Source organism: Pagrus pagrus (genome assembly GCF_965226575.1).
Source record: "Pagrus pagrus genome assembly, chromosome: 10".
NCBI classification, from domain to species: Eukaryota; Metazoa; Chordata; class Actinopteri; order Spariformes; family Sparidae; genus Pagrus; species Pagrus pagrus.
The window spans coordinates 15,604,401-15,630,556 of NC_140194.1; the positions used below are offsets into that span (position 1 = coordinate 15,604,401).

The window sequence follows — 26,156 nt, forward strand, 5'->3', positions numbered from 1 at the left end:
TCATTTTGGCTGAAAAGTGAAGGCGCTAATCTGTAGTGTTGAGTGAGAATATTCAACAAGCTTCCAGCCAATACAAAAAAAAATATACTGGACATGTTTAATTTATTAAATCACTTTTGACTTTGTTGAGCTGACAGAAACATTTAACAGCTATTTCCTCCTATACGCCTCCTGTGTTTTGGCAGGAAGAGTGTGTGATTGGAGACTGACATTGGGTTTTTCTTGGTTTCTCCAAACAATATTTCATATTCCAGACATGTGAACGATGCATTTTTCATGGCCTAGCATCAGGTTTTAATTAGCGGCCATGCATTCAACAATAGGCTGAGTAAAACTGCCTCTGTGTATATATTTATTCCCCTGTATATTACAGTAAACTACACTACACACAATAAACAGACTACAGCTTTGTATCTGTTGGCCTATATGTATAATTGCTCTGCTCGAATGTCTTCTGTACGTCTGGGCAGATGACAGCCATATCAGATCAACTTCCACCCGAAGTCTTAATTTTTCACTTGTTCAACGTGGTTTTGCTTGCTTTGATGGCAAGCCAACGTACCATGTAAGGGCAAATTTGGGAACCGGGTCCAAACATCAGTTCACACTGTCTGTTGGCATTGTAGATTTGACCAGGGAGGAGGGTGGGCAGCTCGTATGTCCTGCCTACAGGCTCATCGAGGAGGCACTCCCCGTAGCCGGTGCTAAAAAACAGTAAGAATGTGAGTTCAGTAAATAAAGAAGCACAAAGGTGTATGCACAAACAGAAAAATACAAACATGTACACATAGGTATACAAGGCAAACTTTGACGGCATGAACATTTTCAGGATAATCCAGTATTTTCTGACCTCAAAAAGGATCAACATGTGTCATCATCTTTCATAAACACAAAGTCAACATTTCTGTGTCATTGTCTGTGATCATCCTCAGATGTGTTTTTCCCCTGTGGGTGGTCTGTAAAGTTACCTAACAGAGAGACTGATACCACTTCCCCTCAATGGCCTGTTAGTAAATGCTGTCACTATGAAACTGGAGTCAGGCGCCACAGACTGAATAAAAAAGCATTTCAATACAGACTGAGGAGGATCTGCACACTGACCACATTTTTATCCGAGGTGCATTCCTCTGTGCAGAAGGAAAAAAAGAGAATTTGGACTCGTGAAGCACCTTGATTAAGTTACTTAAATCTGTGCCAGCACCAGCATTGCACTCTAATGACAGATTGCGCTGTATGTCAGCCACACCCTGAGCCACGACAGAGGAACAGAGACAACAAAAGCTCAGCTGGACCGAATGTATGCACCAACATCCTGCATATAAAATCATCAGCCTTTACGCTTGTGAAAAGGCACTAGTCAAACATGTTAGCAGAGCGCGCCAAACCTCAAAGAATCTCTTCTTTCTCTGTTTACTTTAAAAAGGAAACTGACGGATGAGACATGCATAGGTGTGTAATTACACGACATGTCTGCATCGCTCTGACAAATTTAATCCAGGTTTGAGCTGCAAAAACACCTGTTCCATACAGCACCAGCTGATGTGACAAGCCAATAATTACACTGGATTATCCTGAGTTACCGTCACTTTGTTTCTTTCCCCTTTCATTTCCAGCCATAACGTAAGAAACTGCAGCATACAGCGCTGGGTGGCAGGGTAATGATTGCATGAGAAGAATAAACCAGCAGTGGAAGATACTGTGAATGAAGACTATAGAGCAGCCTGTCAGGGAATCATACAGACAGTCCCATATTACAGCGTCTTTCAGCAGTTGGTCATCTGTCTAATCAGTGTCCTGGAATCTAATGGAATTATTATTAAGACCAGGACAGACAGACAGAGGGAGAAGGGGTCAATGTGGTCATTTTTTAAATGAAAGGTCTATTTTTTTTTCTTAAAGAATATCGGCTGTGCGGTTTCGAGACAGCGAGGCAATTCCTTTCTGGCACCAGAAGAGATTCCACACCTGGCAGCCATTGAGAAACTTGAAAGTGAGTTTATTTATAAGATGACTTATGGTTGGCTGTTGTGTGCTTGTCATAAGAGACTAAACAATAATAGTTTCCATGTACACTACACTGGGTTTCCCTCAGCAAAGAGTGAAAGAGCTCTTCTCATATGTCAGATAGATGTTTTTTGCAGAGGCACAGGGCGTCACTGTACAGTGTTTGATCAAACAGCGTTTAGTAAAGTGCAGCGATGCTGTCATGTCGGAGTTTTTTCTCTGACAGCATGTACCGATTACTGAACATGGAGACATAGAAGAAGATAATGACAGAGATTTAGTTGAATTTAGAGCTTCATATAATGCATAAAGATCCATCTTGGTTTTACTGAGAAAACTGAAAAAAGTACTTAAAAATGAGATCATATGGGAGCTGCTGTTAGGGTGGTTAGCCTAATTTTCAAGGTGTGTAATGGAAAATGATAGGGCTCGCCCACTACTAATGATTATGTGGTTTCAATACTCAGCGAACACAACAATTAGTCGGTGGCGACAGTCAAAGATTTGCATTTTACTTTTATATTTGGATTTTGAGGCTTAAATCAAACGGCACAGTGCCAAAGAGGAATGAATGGTTTCTTTATGTAGCGGTTGACACATAATAACACTGCACAACAGCGGGACGCTTTTCATCGGCTTTCAGGTGCGGGAGTTCAGTGCGCATTATTACAGCGACAGTGAGATAAGGGCGAGAGGAAGGGGAATCCTTTGCGTTTTGAAAAGGGACGTTCGAGAGGTAGCGCGGCCTTTCGTTTTTTAAACTGCCAGGAGAGCAGTCCATATTGAATTTGCTCTTTAGGGAGAATGGGCAGTCAAAACACTGACGTACTTGACCAGGTCAGCCCGCTGAGCAGGAGTAGTACTGTAGAAGTGCTGGTTTGAATCAATGCTCCTCATTGTTGGCTGGAGACAGATTTCAAAAGCACTTGGACTACGCTCTCAAGGGCCTTTCCCACCACTGCGGCTCCCACACTGCCATGCTGCTTTACTCTCTTCATACCTGCATTGTTTGTTACATGTCTCATGTGCTTAACAAATTAAAGTTTTATCACAAATGCATTTGAAATCTTCATCATGCACTTCCTGGTTTTTGTCAATGAACATAAAAAAGAAGGAAGGGTCATTGTGTCACTGAGTCTTATTTTGGTGCTAGAATCTGGTGTCAGCTGTATTGAAGTCAAATATGCTAAAAAATGTAGATATGCTGGGTAGATCCATGCATCTCCCATAGACTGCATTACAGCTGACACCACAACTCTGGCACCAAAGCAAGAATCGGTGATGTAATGACTAATCCTACTATTTTAATGTTCCTTGTTTTTTATGCATTTATCAGCCACACACACAGAAACCAAACAGCTGACATGGACCAGTCCATCGAATACAGAGATTCATGGAGACTCTCATCCTTCTTTAGCTGAATATTCCGACCAGTCAATGTTGAGGTCATCGCTGACTGGAAACTATGTGAAGCACAACCTTTAAACATACGATGCATCTCCTAAAGCTGCGCTCTCGAGATGCATCCGTTCCACAAGACCGTCCTTTGTGAAGACCTCCACAATTAACAGAGGAGAAGAACGCAAAGATTAAAGGGTCATGTCCAGGGAAGACCTAATTATAACTGACATTTCCCATCTTAAAGGGAAGCCTTTCACCAGGATCAGGAACCACACTGCTGGTTAGGAGTTGCTGAATGAGCCGTTGCCCCATGCTACAGGTTTTGGTGTGGAAAGCAGGCTAGTGACTCGATTACTGTTTGCCCAGCATCTTGAGAGCAGGGCTCTGTCTGAGCGGAGAGACAGCTGAGGGGCTGCAGGATATCCATCGCTCAGGTCAGCCGTGGAAGACCCCCGGATTCAAACAGGAAATACTCTTTCAACACCAGGCAATAACAACTCCACACAGTTTACATTGCGCTGACCTGTCTACAGAGCATTTCAAGGGATGTGGAACCAGATTGTTTGGCTGGCCACGTCACAACAAGTAAAAGTTAATGGAACACTTAAAATGTGGATGTTGGATGTTTCTTTTCCATGAGATTAGTGTTTTGTTTTTCTGTTTTGATAATGAATCAGTTTAAACCTGGAAAGGAGAGCTGGTACCTACTCGAGAAACTCTGTGATGTACTTGCGACTGCACTTGGACCATGACCAGGGATTGGTGTCGTAGTTAAGGGTGGGAGCCATGACGTGATACTGGTGCTTCATGCCTGCCTCCCGACACTTTGGGTTGTCATCATGAGGCATGTTGAACCTAGTACAGAGAAAGGGAGAGGTGTTAAAGATGGAGAGAGGGATATAAGGAACACACACAAAGTGATTATCGGCTGCTTAATGGCTCAGTCGCAGCAAGGAGGATAAATGTCACAGGATTTACATTCAGCCATTTTGAACAGGGGATCACCTCACACCATCCCTGTGGTCCACCACGGAGACACATCTCTGAGTAATACCACACACTCAGCACCTTTCTCTCTCCCACATTTATACAGTAAAACCATTAGAAGGCTTCGAGAAAACTCCAACTGGCCAGCAGTATGTCATGCTTAGTCAGGATCTCCAGAGGTCAAAGGTCATCATCTCATTCTCATTGTCAAAGAGCTTAATGCAGAGGGAGGGTAAGTGTAGTAACACCATGAAGATCTAAACACGTGCATTTAAAATGTAAGTGTAGAGTAGATGTAAATGAGAAGTTGTATCATGATCAGGGATGTTGCTCTTGTTGTCTTTTGTACCAGGAAATTGTGAAAAATGTGATCCTGGAGCACAAGGTGAGATCTTCGTATTCCAAAACTGAAAAACATTCAGTTAGCACTGCTGTACAACAGGGAACCGCATCAAATCCTCATTTTTCGGGAAGCTGGAGCCAGAGAATGTTTGGTATTTCTGCTAAATAAATGACTTAAAAGCTTAAACTATTATCAGAGTTGTTAGTAATAAATTTTCTGTTGATCCACTTACAGTAACAGTTAATCAACTAGTTGTTTCAACTCAGTCATAATGACCAATAAAACAAGGGTCTTCACAGGACAAGCATGGCATCTGCAAATTAATGAATTCATCCAGTCTGTCTGCAGTTGGCAGCCTCATAAAGCAAGTTTTCTTGATCATGTCCAGAATAGCGCAGTCCAGTGCGGATGTCCTGTTTTGTGCTGCGGTTTGGCGTCCAACCATAAATACATGCAGTGATTGCACACATGCTTGCACACGTATATATACACACGCAGGGACCCTTACAGCTGTATGATGTCGGAGATGTTTACAACAGGATGTGGGCCAGCGCTGAGCTCTGGACTGTGGCTGAGGGTCAATCCATACAGCCACATAAACAAGACCTAGCATGGCTGGCATGAGGCCCACCCTACAGGGGCCGAGGGCCTGAAGGCAAACATCCAGGGAATAATTACAGTAAGCCTCTGGCACAGTAATGAGCTCGGCACACACAAATCAAGCTGTTGGCTGATGCTGACAAAATCAAAACAGACTCAAATGATATTTCCAAACTATTCTTGGTCACTTACGATGCTTCAAAGGTGCATAATGATGATGCAGACAGTCATAGGCAGGTTTAAAATAAAGCTAAACTCCTCGATGCTTTGCCCTCAGGCCCTCATGATGGGGATTTGTGAGAGGCTCTGAACAACTTGTACTCTACAAGTTATGATGATTTAGTTGACCCAGATATGAAGGGCACAAATGGGGATCCTGGCTTCAGATCATGAGATGAGAACCTTTTAGTGTAATTAGGTCGTAAATCAGGAAGTTTAGTGGCTCTCTTGTTTGGCAACCTCTACAGACAGATCAATAACTGAATCAATTCCAGTGGGAGAGTACCAACCCTAGCACTTAATTATTAGCATCCAGACTATAATGTGATTACTTGAAGTCCACTCACTTTAAGATAGAGCACTCATTAAAACAAACTGCTTTGCTTTTTGCACATCACACCCAAAATGCCATGCTGTCAGACAAAAAAACAAATTTCTGTGATGAAATGCCCGTAAATAACCGTGAGCGAGACGTGCTGACAGCCTGATTGTGAATTCCTCCAGATGGGCTGTACATAAATAAGAACCACAACAAAACAGCACTGTCTGCAGGAACAGCACTTTATCAGCTCAGCGACACCAAAGGGAGAAAATGCATTGCAACACTGTGAGTGGATTAAACAATTTAACTGTACCATCTGTACATCTGGCCCAATCCGTATTAATTATGTGCATCTATCAACAGAGATGAGAGGAAAGCAAGACGGCTCACTCGTGAGCTACTTCGATCAACAAGTTTTATTGTCTTCTTGATGCGAGCTGATGAGGTATATGATATGGTGACTTATATGTACATGGCATCTATATACCTCCATGTGTGAGACACACATGGACATACACATTATGTATGAGGTTTTAACATTTTGTAACATAGATATAGAAATGTAGATACCTCACTGGCTTGTTGCTGTATGTTGCGATTTGTTCATCCACCTTATTGCTGCAGTCAAGATCAGCTACTAAACAAATACAATGTGTATTGAGAGATGCAGACTTCACTATGAAATTGACAGTAACTCGATTAATTCTGAACTGATTTTCATGAAATTTGGGTTGCTATAAACATGAATTGAACATTATACTGTTTATTTGTTGGAATTAAATTCAGCTAACTAATCAGTTCTAATGTACTATGTACACCTCACACATATATGTTCATTGGTATGATGTCAGTATAAGTGACCACATGTACTTATGTCATAAACCTCATCAGACTGCATCCTGAAGACATTATAACTTGATGAAACTTGAATGACGTGGGAGACACTCGTGGGTGTTGGCCACCGTGCACCGGTCAAGTTGCTGTTCCAAGCCTGCTAAGGTTATGTGTGATCAGGACGATGCCAGTGAAGGTTTGTGGTGTGGCCTTCTGAAAATATTAAAAAAGAAAGTCAGAGGCCCACATCTAAATGTCAGGATGATTTATCCGTGATCCAAGACATTTGAAACCTTGGCACTGTCTAATGACAAACTTGATTATGTGTGTCACCTTTGAACAGCTATCCAGTGACACCGCCTCGCCAGAAAATCCCCATGATGGCTATTAGAAATCACACGTCCTTGCAGTCATCTGAGAAAGGCCTCCTGTCCATTAGTCTAAGTCTTTCTTTAATCTGCAATACTCTTGAGTGGCTCCCACTACCTGACACTAGCTTTCCCAGAGCGCTAAACACTCTCAAGAGCTCACGCCTGTGAACGCAGCGATTAACCACGCCAAGAGGCAGAGCCAACTGGGCCTCCAGCTGCTTGAACTTTAGCATAAACAGATCCACACGAGATGCAAAAGGGAAGAAGGGAGGGGGGGTTGTAGACTCATCCATCTGGCTGCTCCGGTCCGATCGCTCCACTGGAACAATGTGTGAGCAGGACAGAGGTGGTAGAAGAATATCTGTCATTCTTAACAAATGGCTCACATGCTCACACGACACTGGTCCTTTTTACTGTCCTACACAAATGGACAGGCAGACCAGAAGGAAAAATTTCACTTTTATGCTCTGCGAGGGAGGTGGAGAGGCAGGACGAGAGAACAGGGATGGGAAAAAAGATAGATGCTTCATCTTCCTCGAAAAATATGCCCAAACAGTGCCTTTAAATTGCACATTTCAATTAACTAAACATGAACACAAAAAAGAGGCGGTAATGAGTGATTTATGTGCGCCTGATGGATGTTTGGAATAATGAGAGATAAAATCACATGTTTTGACTTGGTCACTTGGATAGAGATGAGTCTTTTCTCACTTCACACATGTGGCAATATTTGCTTGTTGTGAAAACACACTCTGGCAGACAGGCGTGTTGTGATAACACTAACATTGCTCGCAAACAGACAAGTTACATATGACACCACTGTGACATCTTCAGCTTGTCTTATCCGACTTTGTAGCCGATATCTGGAAAAGTTCTGGGAACGAGCGAGTCCTCAACACTTACCGGAATATTCAGCCTTGCACTGTCTGATAAAGCTCCCTGTGATAAAGTATTTACTGTATTCAGAGACAACACTGAACCCAGACGAAGACAAAGCTCTGACACATACAGGGTTAACTTCATGAGCTGTATAGTAACATACTGTCGGCTGGCATGTTATTAAAAGTTTTTCACTTTATTATGTTTTGCACCTGTGTCTGCTGCGCCCTACGTCTCTTGATAAGAGGGCTTTTGTTGGTCAAAGCTGGCTGTGAGCGGGTGAGACAGAGTGTGTGTGTGTGTGTGTGTGTGTGTGTGTGTGTGTGTGTGTGTGTGTGTGTGTGTGTATAGTATGTGTGTGTGTGTGTAAGTTGCTGCAACTTACACATGGCCCAGCTCATGAGCAATAGTGAAGGAGGCACTAATTCCATTTTCCTCACTGATGGAGCAGCTCCGGTACTGGTCGCACATGGTCCCCAGCTCCGCCAGCCCTACAGGGTCATGTACACACACAGAAAAATACACAGATGCACATAAACACATAAAGACACACTTTGAGAGAAAAAAAAACCTTACTGCTTGAGTGCTAAAGGCGATTAAACCATCAAAACTTCTGTTCCGTAAGAGAGAGATTAGCACCGCCACCGACTCACTCCATCCTCCCTCCCTCCTCCCCTTTCTACCACTCTGTTCTGTCACTATAATATTATTAGCTGACAGCTTGCCATAAACTCATTACAGCACAGTTTATGAGCTGCGGTTAACAGAGTGGAAAGATAACTGAATCAGACTTGAGGTGGAGATGTTTTTGCAAAGAGAAAGAAGTTTACCTAACGTGTCACATTTATCTTTTGCACGGCAGATGTCTTCCCTGAAAAAAACAAAAACAAAACAAACATTCAGTAATTTGACTTATTCTATCAAAGAGGGATGTTTTCTTGAGAAACTTGCTTTGCTTTCATAGTGAGAATTGGAGATGAGCGTGTACCTGGTGATGAGGAGTGCTGTGTCATGGTGAGACGGATGGCTGTCATCCTGGACGTTTTGGCTCTGCTGCCACACACAGAAGTTGTGGAGAGTGGTGGCAGCGTTGAAGCTGACTGTGGGCCCTTCCTGTTTCGGAAAAAAAACTGGGTTAATTGCCTTAAAATCTAATGTTAAGGGATATCCTGCATTTTTCTTATTCTCCTTTTTATGTTCATGTGACTGCTGGTCATGACAATATTTTACTATTTTACTACACCAGATTTGGGTAATGTGGTCTTTTGCAGCAATGACAGATTGGGGCTAAGATCATGTTTCTTCACCTGAAAAAACCTTCTGTTTTCATTTCTTTAATGGTCATTGTAACTGATAACAATAATACAACTATGTCAACATGTAATAGTGTAATACCATATACTGTGAAATTGGGATATATATTTTGAGATGGTTATCAAACCCTTCATAAACACAGAAAGTAGTCAACTGAAAATCCAGGTAATCATCCATTTTTAAACATTTGCTTCATACAGGATAGTCTACCCAGAGCTCTTATGTGGGTCAATTTGAGTGGCTACGCTGCAATTTTTTTTTTGCCATTTGGAAACGTCCAGAATTGAGTTTCAAGGTGACTCCTTTCTGTACTTGAGACCTTTAACCAAAGTGTTGAGTATTGTTATTATGAACAACAGTCATAACAGACAATATATGTGAATAATACCGAGATGAGCAAATACTTGAATTTAATTTAACTATTTAACAATCAGTTACTATGACAAAGCAAAGCAAAGCCAGCCTCTTCAGCCACCTCTCATTCGCAGGTGGCCCGCGGCCTCACTATAGTATCGTTTGTTTTCCATGGAGACCTCTCTTGAGACTTGAGACTGACAAGGCAGGCAGTGTCCTTTCAAACAGGCCCCACAGAGAAAGGGCCAGACCAGGGACACCTGCGCTGACGTAAGCCATACTGTGGACCTGTATTGGATACGGTTAGCATTCAAGACCCCACACTCACCTGTTCATTGTGGACGACAACTAGCTTGACAATCATGATGTTGATGAGGTTTCCTACGCTGGGGTCCCTGTACACTGCTGCTACCTGTAACAAACACAAAACACACAGACAAAAAATGCAAACCTCCACTAACCTGAACCAGAGTACAGGAACACTATCAAAGCTAGTCTACTTAAATACTTGGAATGAGAAATTTCTGGTGTCTGGTTGAGCTCCATGGGGTTTAATCAAAACAGCAACAGTTCATTGAAGTCAGAAGAAACAAAAAAAAGTCTCCTTCAGGGGAAGTTTAATCAACAGGGTATTAAAACCAATTACTATTCCCTCACAGACCTTAGCAAAGAAAAAATAAACTGAAACCTGGACACAGAAACAAACGTGAAACTCCAGCAAAGCTGCAGCTCAGCCCCTCTGTGAGGACAGCAAAACATTCCCTCTGTAGTTTTTTCCCCTCTCTTGCTTTTCTCGTGCACTCCTGTCACGGTCGGCCAGCAGTCTCCTGAGGCCTTGTGCAGCCTCCTGACAGGAACTCATTAGTCCACTATAAACATTTAGCTTGTCTTAGCCTGAGGGGAAGCAAACGTGTCCAATGTCCATCTGTGACACTGGACATTGTTCTGTATGCTCTCGCCCCCGATGTACAATATGTTATTGTATGATCTGTGCAAGAATCAGAAGTGAGGGGGGCTGCAGCCTACACTGGACCATCACTACAGTATCTCATACAGCCAGTTCACTAAAAAGCTACAACATCAGCAGGCAGTAGTTACCACTGAGGTCAAACTCTCTGTTGTAGTTCTGGGAATCTTTAGAGTCAAATAGGAGGGGTTTACACATTACAGCTGATTCTGGTCAGTTTTTACATAAACTATCTGGAATAGATTGACTAATTTTAGGGGATAAAATAAATAAATTTAATATTCAAAATCTTTTACAGAGTTTGGTTGGTGGATGGTCAAATATTTCTTGGGAGGGTGGGGTTCCTCAGGGAATCCGGCCTATTAAAAGGTGCACTAGTTAGCAAATCTTGAATAAACTGAATAAACAAACTGATCCTAAAGGACAGCACAATTTCATATTGTTTATATTTGGCGGACTCTGCCACCTTTCTAGCTTCAAACAGTGTTCTGGGCACGTTATTTTCCTCTGAGAACAGCTTGTTTATTCAGTAAGAAATACTACTGAGTTTGTCTAATTACCTCATGAATATTGTCTATATTGAAATTCTGAGGTTGACTTTCTTCTCCTTAACTGCATAGTGCCCCTGTAAAATATACATTTTATTAAGTGTCCCAGCTCTAAAGCAGTAACACACTTTTTATTGCATAACACTATATATGTGTGACTAACGTGACAATACCTAGGAACCTTATTTAGACCAGACTTGGTAGATTTAGATTGCGGCTGGTTTGGTCAAATTGTGGCTAAAATAAAGTGAGTAAGAGATTGTGAAAGAGGAAGGAAGATAAGCGTGTGTGTGTGTGTGTGTGTGTGTGCACTACTGGCCTGCAGACATTGCAGAACTAATGTTTTAACTTCAATCCTTGTAGTAAAAAGGTCCCTGGCACATTTAACATTGACCATGCCCTCTCTGCTGTGCTTATGGGTAACACTCCACTGACAATCATCTCCTCAGCTCCTTTATAAGTTAACAAGTGTTTTGAACATGCTGTCTGTCATACTGCTGATGGTACACACAGTTCAGTACAACTGATAACCTGTCCTGCTTTGACACACAGACTCCCCAAACACTTTTTATTCTAATATATAAACACAGTCAGTCAATCACAGTGTTACTGGCTCGTTACTAGAGAGCTCCCTCAGACAAATATGGGACTCGTAAAGAGGTCAACGTGCTGAGTCAGGATTTTACCAATTAACTGGCCCAGTTTTGTTAAAGCAGCAGCATGCTGGGGTTGCAACAGGGTTTACAACCAAAATGTCAATTAGTAACATCTGAGGCTAAAAAACACACAGAACGGGACGGGTGGATTCAGTTTTTTACATTTGAAAGGGTTTGTTCACCAGATTAAAAAAACTTGTCTTCATAACCTTATGCCATGGAGACAGTCTGGGCTTTATTCACCCTTTCTGAGATTTCTGCAGCTCACTGTGTTAATATGGGCAGTTTCTTGAGAATGTATGCTATGTCCAATGAAAACAGTCACAACAGGGTCTGATTATCTGGAGTAGCAGGACCACTTTTATCATACATTAATTTATTTGTATTATTTATTTGTGTCTTTTTCCATTGTATTAGGCCCTGTTGCATTTAAATTTTAAGGCTACATTTTGTGGTAGAATGTCCAGTCAGTCTTTCACGTCAGATTCATGGTGACCGTGCTGAACTTCAGGGCACAGACAGCTACAGAGTTAAAAAGAGGAACCTTTTTTTTTTAGCTCATTAAAGTTAACTACGTTGCACCATCTGCTTTAAATTAACTCTCCTCTGCTGGTAGATAAACTGTTCCAGAAAAGATACAAGAGACAGGAAACATCTCTTGAAGAAACTCCTCATGAGCGTATTTCCTGTTAGCAACAAAGCTAGCTCGGTCTAACTGGGAGGTAATTGACAGTTAGCAAGCTAGCTAGCTCAGAAAACTATTGTAACCATAGATTTATAACAAAATACCAAGTGCAAACGTGGCACCTATACTGTACTTCCTAATGAGAATTGCTCACCTGGCGCGCACACCAAAAACTTTCTCTAGCTTGTGGCTTTACTTCCTTGGTATGCAACCTACTGAATATGCATTGTAGTGTTTCCCCCGCTGGCCCCGCCCACAAGTTCCTGATTGGCCCATAGACTTTTACACTGATGACATAACAGATTTTTAATACATCCATGATTGTGACAGGCCAGCACTAGCATGTTCCCAGTTGGCTGTTGTGCTAGCGGTTAGCGGTTCTGTGTCACTTTCTGTTTTGTTTACAGTGGGGGCAGAAATCTCAGAGATGGATATCTCAAAACCTGGATGGATACTATCAAACCAAAACTATCTAGATAGCAGTACAGGTACAGACTGTAGAAAAATGTCTTTTTGACAGTAGCGTCACCCACAATAATACATCCTCAAATCATTTAATAATAATGACAACATCTTCAACATTGAGACATAAGAATAATTTTTAGAAACATTGTTTTACTTACTACTGACATGATTGTTAGGATGTAGTGCTCCAGGTTGCGTCCATGGTGACGCACCATTTTGGCGTCCGCTGTCACCATCAGCTCAACGTAACGAGGGTAGGAGAGGAAACGCTTGCGTCTGCGTGGGGATCTGGGGTGTGTGCTGTTGGAGTTGTTGTCAAATACGTGTTGATCGTCTATCGTGGCTCTGAGAGAGTCCAACTCCTCTCCCATATTCCCTCTGCTCTCAAATGCAACTGGCTTCTTGGTGTCCTCTGTTTCAGGAGAGAAAAACGAACATAAGTGATCATTTAGGGAGGAAAAAATGTGTGTAACAAAAAAAATTGATCATACAGTAGAACTGTGATCACAAATATTTAAATTCTTCCACTTTCCTTTATGGTATAAAGGCATTTCAAGAGTGAGCATGGTACAACTACAGTTAAGAGCCAAGGGTTTTTAGCTTAGCTGAATTCCAGTGACATAACAGAAGGACGCCGGACTTCTACGTCAAAACCCCGCCATAAATGATTGTGTCATTCCAGTGCTCAGGAAAACAGTTGTACCAAGAGACACGGGGTCAGTGGTGAGCTTTGTCCGGCAGTGTACATTCTGCATGAATCTAAGCCACACAAAAAGAAAATCCCATAACGACATTTTACCAACTCAGAGGTACCAGTCTCAGTCTGCACTCTGCAATAGGATATAAAAATCCTAAAATGATCCCTCTCTGATCCTGAGCAGTACACAATCTGGATGTTGGACACTCGTGCTGAAAGGCAACAAATTAAATATATACAATGCCAGATTGAATCCATTTACAGGCTCGCTTTTCAAAACAGCCACAGATGAGAAAAAAAAACCCAAAAAGAACCAGGACGTCAGCCATATACTGTGCATACTCAACTGCCAGTCCCTCAGCTGAACTGCACGTGTTGAGCTGGCTATGAGTGATAGATTCCTTCACCATGACAGACTGAAGTTAAAAGAGGGAGACAGAGGCAGAGACAAGTGTGAAGGGCTTGTTTCATTGGACGGAAGGAAAAGAAAAATCTGCAAAGGTTGAGGTCAAAGCAGATTTGATTACACATACGGCTATGACTGTGTCCACAGGGATGTGTTCTGAGACTGTAGCCTGAGTAGAGAAACAAGAAGGGGGGGAAGGGTTTCTAGTGTCCACAGAGGCGAGCTCAGTTTTGTTTGGGGACACACAGCTGAAGTATATTCCTGTTACAGACCAGAAAACCACCTCAAACTGAAAAGTAAGTGATGGATCCTCGTCAAGAAAAATCTCTTTTAACATCATCAATCAAGTTAATGACGAACACATCAAACGCCGCCTGTATAGTCTGAATGTCAAAATGTTTCGGCCAATGTGAAGCATTCATCTGTGCTGGATGGATTTTTTGCCTTCTGAGGACTACGTGTATGCGTACAGGCAATTGTGCTGTCCGGATTTGCAAGAAAGATTGCTTGCAGTAGTTTCTGCCATCTCTCAGCGGGGGGAATATGGATTTAAGCAGCCACCAGACAAAGTGCCACAATTATGAAGCAGGGGTGAACAGTAAATCATGCAAACACACAATTTGAGGTTTCCTGTAGCACTAAAACTTAAAAGCATTTTGCACACATGACAAATGATGTGAGCTTTATTTATTATGTGATCCATATGGTCTCAATCATATGAAAGATAATATTTAGGCGTTAGAATGCATCTTTTATAAGCTACGTGCCATGTTTTCTGCAGCTTTAAAAAACACATTCACAAAAAAAACCAAGTTAGAATCGCGTGGCGTATAAATAAAACATGAAATGACATTCGATGAACATTATATAACTGTGAGTGTTTACGAGCCAAGCATAGTTCAGAGTCCCTCATCCTAAACAACCTCCTCAACTTTGGATAACCCGATAATAGTGAAGAGTTTCATTGTCTTCTCAACACTCAATCTTTCCAGACTGTCAGACAGAGAGAGATTGTGTGTAACTGTTAGGTCACTGAAAAGCGAAAAAAAAAAGAGGAAAGAAAACTCGTTCAGCGCTCCGAGATTATTCAAGCGATGCCCCCAGTGGGCACGCGAGGTGGAGCGTGACTCCCTGGCACAATGGCACACAGCTCTTGCCGCCGTGAGGCCCAGCCCCATGCCAGCGCCAGCATCCAAGTCAGCGCCAAGGCCGTCTGTGCCTGCGCACACAGCCCGGGCAGCTGGGCCAGAACAGAGCTTTGTGTTTTCCAGGAAAGATCTCCCAGAGGCCAAGCCCACTACACTAAACCCCTTAAACAGACTCATCACTACAGACAGTCTGACATCAAAGGGATTATCAAAGCACAGAAGAGTATCTGCATCTGCAGAAATCGGTGTTAAGACTCAGTGCAAGCGAGTGTGAGATGGAAAAAGAGAAGAAGAAGAGGAGGAGGAGGAGGAGGTGAAAATATGGTCTGTTGTAATAGCCTTTGAATCAGTGCAGATTAGCCACACACAACCTTTCCCAAATCTCCTTAGGTCAAATCCCCTTCTCACTAGGTAGTGAGCCGCTACTTACACCATGAGAAGACAGGAGTGACCGCCCTGACCAACCGACCCCGACACACACAGACATGACCTCAACCTCAGTGGACATCACATCAGCATCACCTGCACAGTCACATCTCAGGATTTCACATTTTTGAGATGATTTTCCAAACATCGAACGTGATAGATTCCATTTTTTTTAACACTTCAGTTTAATGAGTTTGAGCCAATAAAACTGAGTTCCAGCAGTTTTTCATTACAGAGAACAATAAAATGAGCCTTGCACGGCACATAAATGTCTATAAATGTTGTAATTTGGTTGGCACCACTCTGTATGCGCAAAGCTGAACAGGCCCACACTCACTTTTCTGCTCTAACGCCTACTTGACTTGCAAACTCGCAAAAATCTTTTTTATCACTGTGCCAAAAAATAATCAAATAACTATTATAAACAATGTTTGTCTATTCACTCAATAAAATGTTTATTTGCACACCGAGTCTCCTGCACGCAAATGTTCCATACGTAGCTCGAGACTACAGATGGGTTTGAATGCGTCCATTTGTTTACACCCACTTATAAACATTCAAGTATGGAAGAATTTTCATGCTTGTATATATGCACTTTCTGCTCTCGCCCATTCATGTACATCCAGCCTGTCCGAAAGGATCTCATTGAGATTTCAATCGAGATCAAAGAGCTGCTCTTTGACTCTCCTTCAGTTCTCTGTCAAAAGTATCAATGCCAAGAGCCCAACAATGGGGCGCACACATTTCATTGTTGAACTAATTAACATTCTTCTTCAATGGCTCGCTGAGAGTTAAAGCGCCCTATTCCCCGGGTGCCAATTAAATAGACGGTATGCCTTACATTGAGTATAGGTAGCGTCCTGGTTCTATATGAGGGCAGACACTCTGGTTAACAGACAGTACACCTCACGAGGAGGAGGGGGGGGGATGTTGAAACTCCTGCAGACAGAGGCACAATTAAGTGCAATTCTGTGGTTAGACAGAGAGAAGCAAAGACAGCTAATTGTTGCTGCCAAAGAAGGCTTTTAAAAGTGAAGTGGCATGGCTTTTGACCTCATTGGAAGACGCTGGGCTTTGTACACTTACAGTGCTCTCAGAGTTCAGTTGTTATTTTCAGTTCAGAGACATGCTAAAGACAGCATGGTGGTCAGCTGAAGAATGTGTTTGGAGTAGCAGACCTCCTCTAAGGAGACAAAACACCACTTATGGATCCGGACTCCTAATGATGGGCAGGGCCCTGGGGTGTCTTCTTTTGTCAGAACCAAACAGAGAGTTTCTCAGTATCGGGTTGAAAGACATCGGTCCTATGATACTGTAGATTAAATGATTGATTAAGTTATCAAAACTAAAAACCAGTCAGGAATTGCATACCTCCACCAAACTCCTGGAAGATTCTTTTTATGGGTTGCTTTAATAATAGGAAATGTTTAAAAAGTTCACATCTGGCTCTGCATAAAAATGAACGTGACACTGAACAATTCAAGCAGGAAAAAGAAAAACAACGTTATCAAAATTTACAAATTTGAAATGTGAAATATTCACTGAAGATGTTGTGCATCTGCACGATTCATTCAAGAGCTATGGGAGTTTAAGTTAAAGAGGTCATGTGCACGAGAAGGTGGCACAGCAGTTGAAGGCATCCAGTATGGAATATCAAAGAGCAAACAGGAAGCTTTTGGAGGCTCATCTAAATATGTCATGTGTACTAAAGCTGCTGAAGATTGGATGAAATTTGAAGGGTAGCTACGGAGAAAAAAATGGCAGACAGTCTTTCCTATATTGATGCCGTTAGACCCAGATTCATATGAAAACTTATCAGTACCTTCTGGGTTCATGGTGAAACTTTCAATCAAGTTGCATTAGTATAACTTGGAAGAACTCTTCCTATAGAAACTTGATTATAGACTATTGTGAGAACAGAGCTCCTTGTTTGTAGTCCTTAAAAAGAGAAAGTTCTGTATCTCTATTGCATAAGGAATCAATTTTGACAAAGCAGTTCATGGTTTACAGTGCAAAGTTGAGGACTAAATGTTTTTTAAAACCACAGCATCATAAAACCAACAATTAACATAACTTCTGACTGTGGCATCTAACAAGAACATGCAGAGAGGAACTTAGAGGATAATTCAGGCTAATTACAACTCTGATCTTATATTCTTAGTTTTGGCCGACATTCCAACAAGTGATGAACGTTGGGGTAGCAATGTTGCCATGCCAACAGATCCCAGAAATTACTTTGGTGAGTAGGTTATCATAGAAAGGAGAAAACACAACTGTGGATAATTTGTGAGCTAGAATGGCACTCAGTAGAGCGCATAACTCTGCCAAGGCCCAACCGTCCTCTTAAATTAAATTAGGTCTAATCCAATGTCAAACTCGATAGCCCTGTATCGCTCTAAATTTTAAACTACTTAACCAAATTCCTGGATCCGTTCCCTTTATCTGGATCCAAAGTTAATGGAGTCCCTTCTGGGCCAAGACCCATCCTCCATCCAAGCTTTGTGGAAATATGTTCAGTGAAACATAACGTAACGAGGTACAAACAAAAGAACAGGAACCAATCAGTATAAACAACTGTTAAAATATTAATCAGTCAGAATGGTTGAAGTCATTACACTTCCTATTTTTTCAAACATACCAAAAACCTGATCCTGAAACAAATATTTTTTCCTTCACATAAGCAAAGCAGATCTGCAGTTTTGAGTGATGTCTGGCCTCTCAGATGATTAACAGCCATAGCTGCAGGCGATGACACTGATGTTTCACTGGCCACCTCTCAGCACTGCGTCTCCCGTGTCCACCTCAATGGGAAACTGTCGCTCACCTGTCACCCCCTCTCACCTCTGACTGTCCCCCATGCCACCATGCAGTCAGTCACTGTCACTCAAAGTGCTCTAACCATTCCAATCAGTCCCCATCTGTTAAGAATGCCCAGACAGTAGACAGTGGCAGAAAATAGCCCCAGCTGGAATCTGTCACGGGAACTCCCGAGACAACACAACACGTTGGGTTCAATAGGGCTGAGGCCTCAGGGCAGGCAGACACATGGCAGCTATTAAAGTTATAGACTGTCTGTAGCTGCCCAGCCCTGTTCAGAGCAGTCCGGTGTATCTATTATCTTAAAATCAGATGACAATGAGTGCAATGGACCGTATCATCTGTCGGTGTTATGAAATTTGAGGCAATGATGTGACCACCATCAAGGGAAAACTTGCACATTGTGCAAAACTAATGTGTTTGCTTACGACGTACAATCAGTGCACGGCAAAACACGTTTTTCAACACAATCGACAATTATGACAAACACTATTATCTTCACATTCCTAAGAAAACAATCAATCAATCAAAGAAATTCTGACTCTTTTTCCACATAGGTGAATAGCAAGGCAGTGGGTGAGAAAGTAAGTTTAGAGAAGCAGGTGTAAAAGAAGAATGGCGGGTGGTGGGAGTTTGAGAAAAAGCTGGGGCCTCTGCCAAGCTCTGGAGCAAAACCGACAGGCACATGCAGCGCAGGCCAGGAGTGCTCAAACAAATGAAGAAAGGAGCTCCTTTCTCCATTCCTCTGCACTGCTTGCTCAGCAATTCCCAATACTCTGCAGGGCACTTCATCCACTGACAGGCCAGTGAGAAGACACTCACAAGCAAACCACATCTATGCATGCACACAAAAGGCCAGAAACAAACTTTTTTTTACCGACAACAATAGGTACTTCCTGAAATGGGGGAGGTTAGGCCTGTCCAAGGGGCATGAGGGCACAGAGAAAGCTTAAGCCTTTTGGAGCCATCTGACATTCAGAAGCTCCACACCATCTAAAGCCAGACCCTAAAGGTGAAAGAGGTTGTCTGAGCGATCTGCGCCTGTCCATCACACCCTGGCTGGCCAGCTTTCCTGACCCCTGTCAAGAGCCGGAGTCAAGAGGAAAACAAAAAGCTTAATGCATATATAGTTTGAACTTTTGAGGCCCAGCAAACAAACCAGCAAGCCCAGTAAAGACGCACCTCTCTAGGAGGGGAAAAACTCAAGGTCACATCCAGCCATCCAGTGAGTGACTCCAAACAAAGAGGGAAGTGAGGTCACAATCAACAAGTGCTTCCATTCACATACATGAAAGCGCAAAGGGAGAGCGGGCAGCGATTCAAGTCGGCTAGTTCAAACCCCAGGCGGGGGAGGGCATTTTTTCCATGTAAATGAACCCATTGACCAAAAACCTGATGCTAGCATTTGAACTACCATGTATACACAGTGGGCACCAAGGGGGGAATCCTATACAATGATTGTGTTGAGGGTCAGGGGGCACAGATGCCATGTGTGCCAAGTATTGCCGCATCAAAGCCAGTCACTTTGCTGTCCCAGCTGCCCTCAGTTAGCCATCAAGAAATCGGGTGAAACACTTGCAAGCTGACAGTGGAACACTGGTGTTTGGGTTTACAGCTGTCAAGCTGTCTGTATTCAATTCACTGTTTCTAATTCAGACAAAATATGACACCCCACAGCTTTGGACATGCAGCCAACAACTGTGAGAAAGAGATACGGCACAGCTCCCCTTCGCTCTGTCTCTTGCTTCTCTTCACATGGATTTTAGAAAGCAAAGGAAAGAGAGCAAGTGAACAATCTGCCCCTATCTGCAGCCGCCCTCATCCTTGTTGCTATCTCTATCGTAGGACGACGCAGGGATTCACATGCAAGCTCAGAGATAGATACCCTGTAAAATGTGTCATTAAAGGTCGGAGCAGTGTTGTGATTTCAGCCCGGTAAGCTTCTCTACCCCTAGGCTTTTAAAAGCCAGAACCCGGCACAACAAGGCACTCTGTGACTTTAAAACATTAATCACCCACTCAACAGCTACCTACACTAGAGGTATTCTAAACAGCAAGGAAGCCACCCAGGTTGGCCGACACAGGCAGAAGACTGATACAGTTGCAAGCAATGTCAGTCAGTGAGACCAGTAGTCACGACGTAGTCATGTTGATCAGATTTGATCACTCTTACATTTCTGATTTGCTTTTTTAGTCTGTTGTGGTTACGATTGACATCTCTCTTTGTAAGTTTTGCATCTAAAGAAGTTTTTACTCACATCCATTGAAGAGCACCGTGGTGCTTTATCAACATGGCCTGAACACACACAGTGAAGAAAAGCAGCTGAAGACAGGTATATAGCCATATCATGACTGCTGAAATAACAAAACTTCATTTCCAGTCAAGGTGACACTTTAAAAGCCCTTATCATTGCAGTTCTACTGCTGACACTTCACAGGTAGTCACAGTACATGTTTTAAAAAGTCAAGTATTTGTACTGACAAGCACTAATCTGAAAAAAGAAGTTCATCCTTGTCCAATTCAGGTGGAAACTTAGCCTTCCTCTCCTTTCAACACATTTTTGCAGAGGTGTGCAGGGACAGTACAAACTCTGGAAACTCTTATTGTCTCAATAGGTACAGAAGTCCCAGTGTTTGTTCTGGCACTGTCTGTAGCACACTGAGGCAGAAGTGAGACATCATATCAGAGGGAAAGCTTATCTCACCAGAAGGTATCTCTCTGCTGATACACATTTTGTTTCCGTGTGATAAAACAGTTTGTTTCATCTTTGTCATATTCAAACAGATGTTTTCTTTTGGGCAAAGAGAAAGGTGGGTGAACAGTGATAGTCACCACAGTGAGTAAAACAATATCTTTACAGGTTGAAAAGTATACCTGGCCAGCAGATTGGAGGCATCGGTGGCCATTCAGCATTCCCATGTGTTTGAGAAAGTTGACATGTTTCAGACCTACAAGGCCTCTAAAGCGTTCAAGCCTCTTCAAAGTCCCAAACCTGCCAAACCCCTCAGCACTCAAACTCCACATCACAATTTTGATTTAAGAAAAGAGAGAGGGCCATAAGATGACTGACCTGACAAAGGGTGCTTTTATAGCTCTTAAAAACTGATACTGGGAAAGGAATCTGCCCCCCGCTAACAACATAAGCTCAATAGTCTGTCATTTATGTGATAAGATAAATCAGAAACTTTTGTTTCTTAACTTGCTATGAATCAGTTGCATTGGGAGGTTATACAAAGACAGAAATGTACTACACTGAAATAAAATTAAATAACCTTGTACATAAAAGAATCTTTTCAGAGTTTCCAGTTAATTAGGTACAGCTAAATCAAATGCAGTCCAATACAATAGTCAATGTACAGGGTTACAAACAGTCCCTATAATCTGCTACTGAGAAACCTTCAGCTTTAGGTAGCCAGTAAGATTTTGAATGCGATCCACCCGACAGTTTTTAAACTAGATGGTCTATGATCTTCACTGTCAAGTCTTGCTTCCCGAGCCAGCAAGGATTCCACTTGATGCTTCTGTGTTTCTCAACACTTTTTTTCTCTCTCAGCAAGTAGGCTGCGGTTGGGAGCCCCATATTTAGACAGTGATTTAGCCTGATGGGGAACATCAGGAAAAGAAAGAAAGACATACTGTGCAGACATGTAGAGTAGAGTAAAGAGAAGGAAAGAGATACAAGAACTAGACAGTAGCTGGATGTGTGCTCTCTCAAAGATTCTGAGAGTCCAAAGCCAACAGGCATATGTTCAAATGCAAGAACAGGAGCAGCCACTACAAATGTTTTGCAAGCAGCAAAACACGCTCCAAGCCAGTGTTTACATCTAACCTGCTAGTAGCAGCGCGCACGGCACTTCTTGCCATAAAAAGACAGGACAGGCCTGTTAGTCTTGGCTCAGTATGGCCTTCAAAGAGCCCATTTATCGCTGCATCTGGAGAGGGGCCTATCTGATAAAGCTGCGGAGCCACAGCCTGGGACACCTCACAGTCCTAATCCAGCCCCACTGGTTCTTTTAATCCTGCTGCTTATTGTTACCTGCCGCCCTTTGATGATGCCCCACAGGTGTTTCATCCTATATGTTTTTCTTGCAACTATTTCCTATTTATTCTGAATATAATTTCTACAAGGAGTATATCAGTTCATAGTTAAGATTATGAGATGAAAAGTCAGATGTATTTTATTTAGGATTAAGTAAATATTTAAGGACAAATGGCAAAGACTTAAACGATCACTGAATGATGACAGTGATGTCCATTGGACATCAGAAGTCAGGGGTCATTCACCAGGCTTTAACCCACCCGGTTCTTAAGGAAGAGTATATTTAAAAGTGCCTCAGAGTGGGGGCTGAGAGACTCTTCAGATTTCCCAGTCGCTGTTTACCACACACAGACTGAGAGAGTGAAAGGGCAAAGCATACAAGGAGGTATTGGCCTGGCCCATCAGGTCAGTCCAAGTTCTTTAAACCGCCGCCACACACAATGGCCACCACCAGGCGACAATGGCCGGGTTCAGACAACAAGCAAATCAAGCAGTCTGCACATAAAAGATTTATTGCATCGCACAACAAAGGCCGCCCACGGAGCTCCCTGCGAGGATGACTCTAAGGCCTTCCATCGAGGTGAACTCCACTCGGTCACCGCGCTTTCACTTGAGGGCCTCTCCACCACCCAAAGACCTCAGCTATAAAAATTCAAATGAAACAGGGGGAACTTTCAAGCAGCCTTCCAAGCGGAAAACCTCTCCAGTTCTTTTCATCGCATCTGCAAACTAAAAAGTAATTATTCCTTCCCCCTGAGCTCCTGCCACAGACCTGGGATTGAATGCTCCAGGAGAACATGAATGAAAACACCAGGCAGTGCTGGAGCCTGCATTGCTTAATTAAGTTGAGGAGTTTTCAGTCACACCCCTTAATCAAGGTTGAAGTCTCTTGGGTATCCTACAAGCCAAAGATCGTGACTGAGAGTAATTTACATTTGAGGGCTTTATTGTTTATTGCCATGGCTCAGAAAGTGAATGCAGGTCACCAGAAAGTAAGTGTTTGTGGGCAAAAGTCAGACAGACGGTGGTTACAGGCAGTATAGTTAGGCAGTCTGTAGTCTGTTACCTGAGGCAGCACAGGGCTCTGTGTTGTTGTCAGTTTTCGAGATGTTCTTAGTCCTGTCGTGCCGATAGACAAGATGAGGTTTGTTGTGCTCTTCGTCATATTCCTCCCCCACAGCATTTAAAAGAGGCTCCAAGAAGTATTGGCCGTATGGTGTCGTAAAAGTTCCAATCTAGAACAAGAAAAAAAGAGATGTCATTGATGGCTTTGGTACGAAGCATGCGCTCACATGTGTGCATACTGTACTGCATGTGAGCAGGTTTCATTTACAGATTATTTGTATTTAAAGAGGTTGTGGTCTAATCATATCCATTCTGTATTGCCCTTGGGCGCCACACATGCTTTTGAACATGCTTTTTTTTTGACAGGTGCACATGAAAAGAACATGCTGACTCTAAAGGTCACAGATTATCTATAAAGTTCACCGTCTGTTATTGCTGAAATTGTACCCGTAAAAACGGAGAACAATCTTGAGACATTTTAAGCCATTTACACATTTATCATCATCATCACTATTCAGTAAACCACTTCACACCTTCATGCGCAGGCTGTGACAGTGCTTGTCCTGACTGTGGAAATGCATTTCCCCTCACAACATGACACTGGGAGGAGTGACATCATCATATATGGACAGAGCTGCTGACAGAGGAATGCTAATATTGATTTGGCAGCTCGGTCCCTCACAAAGCTTCTTAGCTCACTCAGCCATGAGGCACAATGGTGTTTGTATGGTAATTTCATGCGCACACTTAAACAGGATATTGGACGCTGGAATGTTATCTTAAAGGCAGCATTATTCCATTATTCCATAACCATCCCTAGAGTTGATGGACACTTGACAATGGAAAACATACAATTCGGATATGGAAGACATGTACAAACTGTGTACCTTTCCTCTCCACCTTTCAAAGGGTGAAGGATTAGTTGTCTTGCACGTATGCGCCTGTGTCCTCGAAGGTGCTACAGGCCTTGAGTGCTACATGTGTTCAGAGCGGCAGTGTAATGAGCTTGTGAAAACATGACACAGGATAGAAACAACAATACCACTGAACAGGGACAATAAATCAGAGCCCCAAAGCTTTTCATTGTACTCTACTTCAAATGCTATATTACTGTTTCTTCAGCTCTGACATGCTTGTGTGGATCAAGTAAACTGCTTCTGCCACGCAGGAATGAATCCAAATATTGACTCTAATCTAGGGGTGAGGAACTGCCCAAAAAATATCACAATCTATTAACTTGCCATCACATTCAACAATCTAAAATTCAATCTTTTTCTCAATTCTTAATTTCTCTTGCCAAAAAAATGTCACAATATTACATTAAGGATAGTTCTTTGACTCAAGCTCCTTGTCTGCCATGTTGCTGGGTAAAATTTGCATTGCATTATTTAAAATTTGTGTCAGCATAGGACAGATTATAATGTCAGTGAGGTTATGTGAAGTTTGGAAACAGAAGAGGACATTAAATAATGTGATCTCTAAGATTTGCCTCAAAAGTCAATTGAGGACCCATTCAAGATCAATCACAATCTAAAATCAACAAGATAGTGAGGCAATGCAGCACGCAAAATGCAGCATTAGGTGCAGTGACAATGTTATATGTCTCAAGTAACAGACAGTTCAGGCACAAAGCACGCTTTGACAAAATGCTATTCTGGAGAAGTTGAGAATGAAATTAAAGTGTTCATGAAACTATCCCGGTAGTCGAGATTATGGAGCCCATTATAGAGCCCATTCCAGCATGTGCAGAGCAAAAAGTAGGGGATTTAGCCTTCATAGCCAGCAGGGTTTCCCACACATATAGTTTACTTGGGCTGTGCGCCCAGGTATATTAACGGCTGCCCAAGTATATTGGGCGACCCATTTAAGTATTTTATACTGTTATTTTCTAAATCTGTATGAGAACGAAGACATCTGTGATCTATTAACTTGGTGACAGTCTGCCCTCGCTCTTCCCCTCCCCTCCACTGTCAATCACACACAAACTTGTAAGTGCACCTGGTTGTTGGGATCGTTCAGTGCACGTTCACTCCAAAGACTTAAGTTCTATATGTATGGATTTAGGGAAGAAAAGACCAAAATGAAACTACAAATGAACTTGGCTGGTCAAAATTGATCTAAAACAACATGGGTTTTTTTGGTAACGGTCGTGATTGTAGATGTTGAAAGTTCCTTTATGTAGAATACTCCCACGACTTAAAACGTTCAGTTGAGTCTCATCTGACTGTGAGACATCAGACGTTTGTCTAATTACTCCTGCTCAAATATTTAGGTACCTTTTAATGAAAAGGTAGAGTGTTGCAGCCTAACTACAACTACTGTTGTAGTGATCTAAACGTAATGAATGATTTATGCAAGGAAACAACTGGTAGATGTTTACCTGTATCTTGTAAATCACTATCTACGGTGAGTTAACTTTAATTAGATGATTATGGTTGAGCCTTTCTAAAGTTCTCATGTGGTGTTAACGGAAGTCTGAACAGACAAATGCTCTGTTTAGTCAATGGAGGGGGCAGAGTTTCAGGGTTTCCCAGCATTAGCTCAGCAGCAACTCTGGCAAAAGTTTGGACAGACACAATGGTTGCTGTTCAGCAGTGGGTGCTGAACT

At 42.4% G+C, this 26,156-nt stretch overlaps 1 protein-coding gene across 1 annotated transcript in view; it reads right to left on the bottom strand.

Annotated features, from left to right (window-relative positions):
- LOC311264258 (A disintegrin and metalloproteinase with thrombospondin motifs 20) overlaps positions 1-26,156 on the bottom strand; it is an 84,302-nt gene that overhangs the window by 54,696 nt on the left and 3,450 nt on the right. Inside the window, exons 3-10 of the mRNA XM_084364987.1 lie at positions 23,550-23,718; positions 13,108-13,361; positions 9,957-10,040; positions 8,949-9,073; positions 8,791-8,831; positions 8,346-8,451; positions 4,114-4,260; positions 563-704 (exon numbers count right to left, since the gene is read on the bottom strand). Of these exons, the coding sequence (XP_084221113.1) occupies positions 563-704; positions 4,114-4,260; positions 8,346-8,451; positions 8,791-8,831; positions 8,949-9,073; positions 9,957-10,040; positions 13,108-13,361; positions 23,550-23,718 (1,068 nt within the window). The remainder of the gene's footprint in view (positions 1-562; positions 705-4,113; positions 4,261-8,345; positions 8,452-8,790; positions 8,832-8,948; positions 9,074-9,956; positions 10,041-13,107; positions 13,362-23,549; positions 23,719-26,156) is intronic.